Source organism: Heteronotia binoei, chromosome 13 (genome assembly GCF_032191835.1).
Source record: "Heteronotia binoei isolate CCM8104 ecotype False Entrance Well chromosome 13, APGP_CSIRO_Hbin_v1, whole genome shotgun sequence".
Lineage (NCBI taxonomy): Eukaryota > Metazoa > Chordata > Lepidosauria > Squamata > Gekkonidae > Heteronotia > Heteronotia binoei.
Genome location: NC_083235.1, coordinates 37,792,633 through 37,803,063, shown reverse-complemented (window position 1 = coordinate 37,803,063; position 10,431 = coordinate 37,792,633). Strand labels below are relative to the sequence as shown.

The 10,431-nt window shown below is 46.0% G+C and overlaps 1 protein-coding gene across 1 annotated transcript in view; it reads left to right on the top strand.

Annotated features, from left to right (window-relative positions):
* The first annotated feature begins 491 nt into the window (after positions 1 to 491).
* The window catches only part of RHBDL3 (rhomboid like 3), a 190,657-nt gene continuing 180,717 nt past the window's right edge, over positions 492 to 10,431 (top strand). Inside the window, exons 1-2 of the mRNA XM_060253195.1 lie at positions 492 to 779; positions 5,027 to 5,173. Of these exons, the coding sequence (XP_060109178.1) occupies positions 657 to 779; positions 5,027 to 5,173 (270 nt within the window). The 5' untranslated portion in view covers positions 492 to 656. The remainder of the gene's footprint in view (positions 780 to 5,026; positions 5,174 to 10,431) is intronic.

The following is a 10,431-nucleotide window of genomic DNA, read 5'->3' as shown; positions in this document are numbered from 1 at the left end:
GGGTCTTCGGCAGGGTCCCCCTAGCCGGGGAGGCTTCCACCATCACCGCTCCTTGCCGTCGTTCTCGGCCCATGACAGCGCAGCCCTTGGAACCCGCAGGACTGGCAAGCCGGGGCGCCCTGCCGGCTCCATGAGGAAGCGCCCCTCCGACTCCCAGGCGCAGGAGGGAGAGACGCCAGCCGGGATGAGTGTCAGGGCTGCGAGGCGGCCGCCACAGAGCAGCTGTCCCCCAGCTTGGCGTGCCGCTGCTCGGAGCGGGACTAAGGCGGAGGCGGCGGCTGCATGAACCGAAGTGCTTCCAAGTCCCAGCGCAACGCGGAGGCCTGAGCGCGCGGCGGGACAGAGACTGAGCCGAGCAAGTTTTTGCCGGGTCCTTTGGCTCCAGGTGCGGGCGAGTGTGGCCTGGAGCGGAATCCCGTCGCCAGCAGCATGCCCGCGGGAGGACTGCCTCTTGCCCTCGGGGGCTGTTCCCCTTAAAGGGGGTGCCCTCCCTTCGCCCGCCCGCCTGCAGGGGTCATGACCGAAGCTGTGGGGGGTGGCTTTAAAAGTTTGCCAAACACCTTCGAGGTGGCGTTTTCCTTTGCCCGGGATCCTTAAGAGGAGGGATTGAAAGGGAAGGGGCGGCGAAGGTGGGGCAGTGGCGGCGGCTTCCAAGCATGGGAGACAGGTTGCCGGAGCAAACTCGTGTCAACCCTTCTCCTGCCGTGGCCGCCTCTTCCGAAGCAGAAGCGATCGAGGTGCTGGAAACAGAGGATGTCTTGCCCATGTCTACGGAGGATGTAAGCTTCCTTTGATGGTTTTTCCTTCTCCAACCCCCCCCCCCACCTCCTTCCCGGTTGATTTTAATCGGATCAAAGTTGTTTAAAAATAAACCTTAGTATTAAGGGGGGGAGTAGATTCTTTATAGGAAGAGGAAGTCCCAAGGAAAAGTATTCATACCTAGAAGTATCCTAGGGCGTCCTTCCACCTCCCGATCCTGATAGATCAAGATGGGTAGTCCTGTTGCTGTAGAAAAGAGCAAGAGTCCAGTAGCACCTTAAAGACTAGCAAAATTTGTGGTAGGGCATGAGCTTTCCTGAGTCACCGCTGACTTCTTCAGCTCCTGTGCCTGTTTACTTGGAAGTCAGCCTCTCTGAGTTCAGTGAATTTTCCGGTAGGTTGAAGACCCTGCAGGAAGTTTTAAAATGGGTTCACAAGGTGGCACAATTATGAAACTGCAATAAGGACTGCAATTTTATTGCTGGTTCAATCTCTCCCCCCCCACACATTTAACCACCAATAAAAATTATAATCTTGGATAATAAAGATGCTATTATGAATATGCTGCCTCATTCACCACTTCCCATTGTGATCACTCTTCCCTGGTTTGGACATATTTTATGTTCCCAAAGCCAAACTGAAGTCCTGTCCCCAACTGAGACTGCTCAGCAAGCTATTACAAAAAGACTTTAAGATCTATTTTTTTGCCGGGTTCTAGGGATTAGCCCATTCAGACAAGTGGTCAGTGCTAACTCAGGTACCACAAGTTAGCCCAACACTGACTGGGCTGCATTCACACATGCAGGAACTGTGGGATGTCATATGTGGTAAACCTGGAAATGGATGGGAAGGAATCCCAGCAGGGTGTACTGACCCCACTTATAGTTGCTTGGTCAGTCATGAAGCTCCCTGGGTGACCTTGGGCCAGTTGCTGTTTCGCAGTATAGCCAGCCTCAGGGTTATTATTGAGATTGTTGTTTAAAAAAAGATCATTCCCCTCCTCCTTGGGGCAAAGGATTTGATTGAAATGAGGAACAGCCCATGAGATCCACTAGCATAAAGAACAGGGTGGAATTTTAGTACCACTTAGGTGCTAGATAATTTAGTACTACAGGTCTGCTGACTGCCTCCTTCTGTTGAAAAAAATGACTTGCTGCCATTTACTGCAGTGATCCCTAGCTTACCATACGCAATTATGTCTAAACACTCACTTCTTTGGGAGGTGGTCTTTGGACACTAGAGAGGGATTTAGCAGCAGGACGCAACATGATCTGCAGTAATTTGGTTTTAAATTTGGACAGGCCCTCTGTGTTCTGCCCTCCTGGTATCTCTCAGACCGTTTGCATTCCCAGAATACTGTCCCAGCCAGCGCTGCAGGATTCTTTTGTATTCGTATGGCTGGCTTGCGTTCCCCACATGCTTAACCTTCGCTCTGGTAATTTTTAAATTGTTGCCAGCACTGTTGTGATCTCTGTGATAATAAAACAAAAGAAAGGGAATTTCAAAGGCATTACTGCTTTTTTCCCAGTATTGTCAGGCAGTTTTGAAAAAGAGCCCCAGGGGTGGTAATCCCATTGCCTGTTCTGGGATGTAACCAAATGTACTTTCCTTTTCAATAAGTGTGTACACACTGGCCGTTTTCGCACTTAGCGTTTGCTCCCCTTTTTCCGCGGCGCAATTATGTCCAGAGCATTTTTCTCGTTTTCCCACTAGTGACTCTTTGCGGCGTCGCCTTCCCTGAAGCCCCGGCTCAAATCGTTTTCCCACTGGCATCGGCTTGAGTCCGATGCCCTGTCAATCATTTTTTTTTTAAGCGCAAGTCTGGTCGCGTAATGACGTACTAACGTACTAACGTAACATCGAGCTGCTGCCTCCCCTTCATTTCTTGGACAAACCGCATCACGTGTGCTGCTGCTGCTTATGGATTGGCTGCAGCTGTAGAATCCTCCACAGCCCTTTATGTATTAACGGAAGCATTCACAGTGGAGAATCCTAGCACTAGATTCCCCCCCCCAAATTCTGAAGCACTAGATCCCCCCCCCCCCAAATTTCCTCCGCTCTCTTTCCCCTCCCCGGCTGGCGCTTGCAACGGGGACCTGACTGATTCCTGCTGCCAGAGCTCCCCCCCCCCGCTCCATTCTCTCCTTCCCCTTCTGTGGCGCGTGTGAGGAGCTCGGTCGCGTCTACTTTCTAACCGAGCGGAATGTAGCCAGGGAGAAGAATGCAGGACTCCAACTTCCCATTTTATACATGGCGATTTTGTGCAGGTCCAGAAATCCTGGTGGCACAGCTGAGGGAGGCATTCCCTTCTTAAAACACACACACATGGACGCTGTGGCCCGCACCGGCACTACATTCCCCCCCCCCCCAGCAATGGTCGTTTTCGCATTATCGAGATAACGCAACAGCGGAATAACGCAACTAAAGTCAATAATAAAAAAAAAATTCTAACGAAACCAATTGAAGTGCCAATTGAGGCTATTCCAGGAGGGTTTTTTTTTTTTCTATTTGTTAATTTCGAAATATCGCTATTACGCAAAACTGTGAAGTTTAAAAAAAAAAATGGCCGTGCCGGCACTTTGGGGAAGCGCCGCGAAATGCTGATGATTGGCCAAGCGGGTGGATGGGGTGGGAGGACGGAAAGGGAGAGGGTGACGCCCCCAAAGCAGTCGATCCGGCGTGGATGGATTTCGCACAGGAAACTCCGCTGAGTGGATCCGGAGTGGATCCGGAGGTTTTCGGAAACTCCGGCAACTTGCTGAAAAACATACTCCGGCGTAAAATCCCTGAAGCGCCGGAGCAAAGCGCAGCGCCGGAGCAACATGTGCGAAATCCAAGAGAAGATCCGGAGGTAAATGGGGCGCTACGCCGGAGCAAACGCTAGTGGGAAAACGGCCACTGCTTTAAAAGCGAGCCTGCAGCCTGCTAAGCAGCCTAACTTTTCTGGTAAGCTTTAATCTCCTAAAGATGCTTAAACAGTGAACTTATTAGTTAACCCAACATAGCATCTCTTTCTGGAGGGATACTTCAGCCCCATCCGTCTGCTGGGGGAAGATTTAGGGATGCTGTGTGTCCTTCTTAACCCATAGCTGCTGGCAAGATTAATAACTAAATGCCAACAAGTGCCTGGGACTGGAAGATGGTGTGCTTCTGCCAGCTAAGCACTTTTTCAGCAACCAGCCAGCTAGTACTCAGAGCAGTTCCTTGCCTATGCCTCCTGCTGGGCTTCTGATGTAGTCTGTCCTAAAATTTCACTGAGGCAAAAAGTCTCACCAGGCATCATAATTCGTAATGTTTCCGCACTTGCGGCAAAAAAAAATAGGATTCCTCAGTAATTTTGTAGAATTAGAGGGATTAGAAGGCACCTAATGAGCAAATAAATCTCATATTTTTTTCTCCCAACTATGTTGTTAAGCTCCCCCCAGAATCCTCATCTGGAGCCCCTCAGTGACAAGATCAGTAATGGTAGACAGACTTCTCTCTGAAAGAGCAGCTTGTCCATTGTTGCTGATACTCTCCTGCAATGTGCAGCCATTGTGGAGGGCAAGTTGTAAGATGCCACCTCAGTTTCTGTGGAGTGATGAGGACCAAGGGGCCTGGTGAATACCCCCACAAACTCAATCTACAGCCTAAAATACTACCAGAATCCTTTGCAACATATATAGAGGTTCCGCAGCAGAGGATCTTATCCCAGGTGACATGTGACCTCTTCACAGAACTACAGTTTCCGTGGTTCTTTTGTTAGAAGCCACAGCTGATTTTGTGATTTCCCTCAAACTCTGAGGGAAAGACATTTCCCCTTCCTTGCATCTTTGCACTTCTTATCCCCAAATCTTTTGTGGACCATACTGACATGATGCTGAATGCCAAGCCCAAGGTGTGCTTTGCCATCTTGGTGGTGGTAACTTAAGTGGAGCTCTTAACTGTCATTCTATTTGATGATATTTGCACTTCATGTCACCAGGTGAATAGTGGCTAGTTTTCATGGTGACGTCCTATGCAGCCTGTTTCCTATTTTAGTGCCAAAACTTTAGCCAGGGAGTTTTTTTCTGGGAGACTTTACACTTTCATCACCTTGGAAGAACAGGAATCTGGTCCTATGATCTGTATCTTGGCTTGGGTATATTGAGGTGTTTGCCTAGCTCTTTTAAAAAAAAATTGCTGATGTGTTCTGTTAGTGATATAGTGCCAAGGAATGGGTAGAAAATCCGCTTGTTGTTTCTTGCCTGCTTCCTATCCATGCATCCCGTTACTTCCTGCTTTATAGAACCATAGAGTTGGAAGGAACCAAAGTTCATCTACTCCAACCTGCTGCCCAATGGCAAGGCCGTCAACACACCAAGCCCCCACAGAACAACCTTTGCTGTCCAGAACACAGTGTGACACAAGCAGAGGGCAGAAGCACACCAGAAAGGTATGTGCAGAAGCAAGTAGCTGTAGGTGACTCAGGGAAGTGAGTCAAGCCGCATGTTGCAGTAGAAGGTAGCTAGCCCTCTTCTTCCTTTGGTATCTAGTCAATGTGACCTTTGGGGAAGTTCATCCCTGTTTCCGCATATTGCAGTACATATGATTAGTGAAGTGTGTGTGTTTACATGATGAGTGGGAAATGTGACTGTCTGGGTTACAGGAACATAAGCAAAGCCTCACTGGATTAGACCATTCAGTTTCCAGAAGTGACCAGCCAGGTGCCTCTGGGAAACCCACAAAGGCAACAGCTGTATTTCTCCACTGGTATTTTGAGGCATACCACTGCTGCTCAGTTGGGGTTATAAGAACATACAGAGTTCTCTTGTAGGGTGATGTGGGAAGCATTCTGCCCAAAATGAACGTGGGAAGAGCTCCTATACAGGAGCTTCCATGCACCCTCAGTGGTAATCTCAGTTGTGGATTGGTGTCAGCCTTGGGCTGTAGAAATACAAACACACAGTGGTGGGGTAGAAGTAAGATTGTGACTGGGGCCTGGGGCAGATCCACAAAAACTACAGTCAAGTGGCTGAACTGTTCACAAGCTGAGGAGTTCTGTGTCTGAAGTCAGGTCTGTAGACGTTTCAGACCCCAGACTCCCAGCCCCCATGTAGTTTGTCCCTGTTTGGGGAGCTGGGATGAGGAACTTGGCAGAAGGCAAAAAAGTGGATAGAAGAGCTGACAGACAGTGATGATGCTGGGGAAAAGAAATAAGATGCTATGGAAGTAAGGCCAGAGTCCAGCTATTGCCCATGCAGAGAACTAGGCCTGACCTCCCTATGCTTGACCAGGTGAGGAGGGACTTGTGAACTGCTTAGGGTGGGAGGGGCTCCATTCTGGGAAGGGACCTGGAAGGACAATGCTGGGCTGGCCCCTTCTTGAGGGATGCCACTGGAACAACCTGTAGGCTCCTGATCTGCACCCTTGCTGATTCTGCCAGCCTGGTTATTTGCTTGGATTGTAAGCTGTTTGTTTTGCCTTGTGTGCTGCACATTCACGTGGAGTCCAGGATCTTAGTTTACCAGGAATGTAGGGTTGGGGGAAGGGAGACTTACACAAAACCGCAAGGGAAAGTATCAGATTCCTCACAGCTCTGAGCCATCCTTAATATTTTAAAAGTAATTGTCTTGCTGGATTTCTTTCCCAGAGAGAAATAATAAACCTAGCATTATTACCTGGGAAAGCTGTGTTTAACAATACATGTAATTAGAGGAGAGAAGCCACATTTAATATTACACAAGAGACCGGAACCACTATTTCAGAAGCAAACAGGTTTTTAAACTTCCATAATTATAACTCCCTAAATGTCTAGCCCAATCTTGCTTTTTTTTTTTAAACTCCTTGTTGGTGTTGTAGGACTGGGTATGTCTCCCTTCTGCTGTAAAGCAATTAAAAGGAAGTGCTTGCCTTTTAAGCTGCTACAACCAGTGCAGAATTAGGGTACTGGCAGCCTGAGTCTACAAAGCTCTCAGAGTTGCCAGCAAACCAGAAAATAAATGGCCATGGCTGTTGTTGTGCTTCTGAACTGATTTGATGAAAGTAGCAGAGGAAAGTTTTCAGGGCATGAAGATAGCATTATTATTGCCTGATGTTTGCAGATAAGCCAGCAGTTAAAGGCACAGCTGCAGTGATGGGCTAACAGCTATTCAGCATAGCTCAGCATCTTCCTTCCCTTTCCACTAGCATTTAATGGGTACGATATCCAGTGACAGTTCAGTAGCTTGAAGGGGCCCTAAAGACCAATTCACATAATAACAATTTGTCATAGGGCTTAGTTTGTATCAGGCTTGAGAAAGAAGAAGAATAATGAAGAGAGGGTGTTTGAACACATGCAGAGCATTTTTTAAACTCCGTATTCAGTACACTTTAACTAATCCATATCTGGAATTATGGGGAAGGGTGTTGGGTTACAAGCTTGGAAATTAGGTAGCACTTCTGGAATATTTTAGTTAAGTTGGAATTTTGTTTGTGCTTGGCTGTTGCACTAGAGGAATCGCTTGAATTAGTAGTATTTGTTGTGCAAACACCAATACTCCAGCACAATGAATATTTGGTTCATAGGTAGCACTTCCACTTGCGCTGTTGGATGTACAACAACAAATTTAGCTCGAAATAGTAAAGAGTAAAGACTTTTAACTATTTTGCAGCAACAGACTGACATGGTTAACATCTAAATTTAGCTCAAGCTACAAAAATAATCAAGGGATTTTTTGTGGTTAATGGAAAAATAAACTTCCATGTGTCCAATGAGTTATGTGTTACTGGAACAGCTGCTTAAGATTCTGGCCATAATTTTTAGAGCAGCTTCTTTATAATCCTATTCTGAGGCTGAACTATGTGTTACGTTTCCCCAGGGATGTCTCCTGATTCTGAGGAAAAGTGTGTTTTGAAGTTCCATGGCAATGCTGAGCCCTGATTTGGATCACCCCTACACTGTTTTCCTGACTTGAAGCAACTCTGGAGGGATGCTGTTTGTCCCCTTGGGGGCTGCACTGCACATGTATCAATGAGATACGCATTGTATTTCTACAATAGTGCATTCAGGAGGAAGGAATAGTATGTGACAGGAGGAAGAGCTAGCTAATCCTGCTTTCTCCATGTACCATGGTTCCAGTCTAGACCAGGCTCAGAACATACATCTCCATCAAAACTGGGTATATTCCTGGAAAAAAAACGTGTGCAGTAAAGTTAGGCACTGAGTTAGCTTACTGGTCCCTCCACCACATTGTTATCCCCTCCAAGTGGCAGTGACTGTCCAAGATCTCAGCCAGAGAGAATTCTGCCCCCCCCCCCAGTCCTGCTTCTTGAGATCCTTTTAAATTGGAAGTGTTGGGAATTGAACATGGGGCATGCTGTGTACAAAACTGGAGCCTGTTCATACTTCCCTTGAGTAGCTTGCATCTGTTCTGATTCTCAGTAGACAACCAAAAGATAATATTTTGTATACACTGTGGCAGACATTTTAGATGACTAGCAAATTCTGATTTCATCAGTAACTCAGCATAAAATTAGGTGTTTCCGTCATGAGTCCAAGGAGATAAGGCGGGGCGGGGGGGGGATGTGTAAAATAAGAAATCTGGACTCATGAAGCCAGGATACTAATAGCAAAATCCAGGCATTTTTACTCCCTGCTCCACTGTGGTGACTTTTCAGAGAGCTTGCTTTCCATCTACAGTACTTTGGCATCTTTACTGTTGGTAAGTGGTATTGCAGCTGCCGGCTCAGTGAGGAACAGGTGATATAAAGGGCCTGCAAGGTTCTATCCAGTCCTGGGAAGCTTATGACTTTGGTCTGGCGCCTTCGTTTGAGCTGCTGTCAAGCTGCTTGTCTCTGCTTGCTTATGGACTGGCTTGACGGCTTGATTGCATGTCTGCTTTCTGGCTCAACTGCTTGCATAACTCTCGATAATTATTTTAAATGTGTTAATTGTGTTTCTGGAGGATAGTCCAAGTGTATGCCAGTGCTGTAGAGTGAGAAGGCACAGGCATTTTAAGGAAGACAAAGGCAGGCCTGCTTCGGTCCAGGCATATGATGTTTATGAGAGTGTTTCTGTGATTCCCCCCTTCCCTGGGTCTCTTTTCTGGATTCTAATATGAAGACTTAAAGCAGCATTGCTTCTCAAGCAGTGGCTTGTGGGATAGTAGAATCAACCATGGTAAGAAACAAAAATAATTTTTACTGCTGCAAAGGAAAAGCTTTTCCACCAGAAGTTTAGCAGATAGAGTAGTAGCATTAACTGAAATGCCACTAAACAAAGCTGAGATTGAACGTTATGTCTAAGGCACTAGACAGTTTTGTGGTGACAACTGGGAGTTTTTATATAAATGAATATTCACTCAAGCAAGAATTTGATTGCTTCTATAGGATTCCAGGGAGTTAATTGATAAGCCCTGTTAAAGTGTCTTCAGATAGTGTCTTCTGTGCATCTTGAAATTTGATGGCTTGAAGATGACAATAGATGCTCTTCTGTACCAGGAGGTTATCTTAAACAGACAAAGCACTGTTCTGTCAAAGATTTGATACAAGTCTTATTTTTATGCCTCTCCTCTTTTCAACCTGGGATTTTAAAATTATCTTTCATCTGAAATCTCCAGCATTCATGGGTTGGATCCAACCAGCTTTTCTGCTGATGAAGAAGGAAGGAGGAAAATGGCTATTATTGGGATCATTAGGTCTGCGTGTACAAAAGCCATTGGATTGGAGGCTATAGTAAGGAGGGGAATTGGACAAACATTGAGCGGAAAAGCTGCCTGGATCCAACCCCAAGTATATATGCATAAAAGTATGTTGGAGGACTGGGCAGATCAGGAGAAGATCTATTCCAGTGGTGAAATCCTTTTTATTAAAGGAATCATATGGGGGTTAGAGGTGGCTCAATTTTTTTTTTTCATTTTAAAATGGATATCTTACACCTTCTGTAAGTACAGGGCAGCTTACAAAATGATTTTAAAATAGATCAGCAAGACTAGTGTAAATCAACTGAACATAAACTGTGCAGATTATAAGGCCAGCAGCCATATTGGACCCAAGGAGTCTTCTAACAGAAAAGTTTTCTATATCCTCAAAAAGAGAGCAGTGAGGCAGATTTCCACTCCTGCCCTGCCAGACTGTTTCAGAGGAGGCGAGCAGCAGAGGAAAATTACCATGCCCTTGTGTCTGATGTACAGATCTAAGTGTGGGTACTGCTGTTTCTGATGAGCAAAGCAAAGATGGCACAGAGGTTTATACCAGGAGACATGATCTTTTAAGTATGTAGATATCAGGTCATAAAGGGTTTTAAAGGTAAGAACCAACACTCTGAATGTGTTATATACTCTCGGGCATACATTCCTATGTGTATAAGCACCATGTCTGCAAAGACCATCTATGTTTGTGTGGCTGATGAAAATATGTGAACAAGTTGTACAGTAAATTTATATATGTGGAGTGTGTGTGCTGAAGCTTGCCTGTGTGCCCCTCCCTGCATTATGACTAGTCCAAAGTATTTATGTATGGATATGTGAACGAGACAAAGTGTTTATGTATAGATTCCTGTCTACAGTTTATTATATATATAGAAACAATGCTTTTTGTCTGGGGGAACGCGGCAGAATGGAGTTCTGGAATCTCTTCATGGAAACAAAATTATTAAAAAATGTTTAAACGTTCATGAGGGGGACCCATGTGTTTTTCCTTCATTTTCCTCTTGAGAATTCTGCTGCCTCTTAA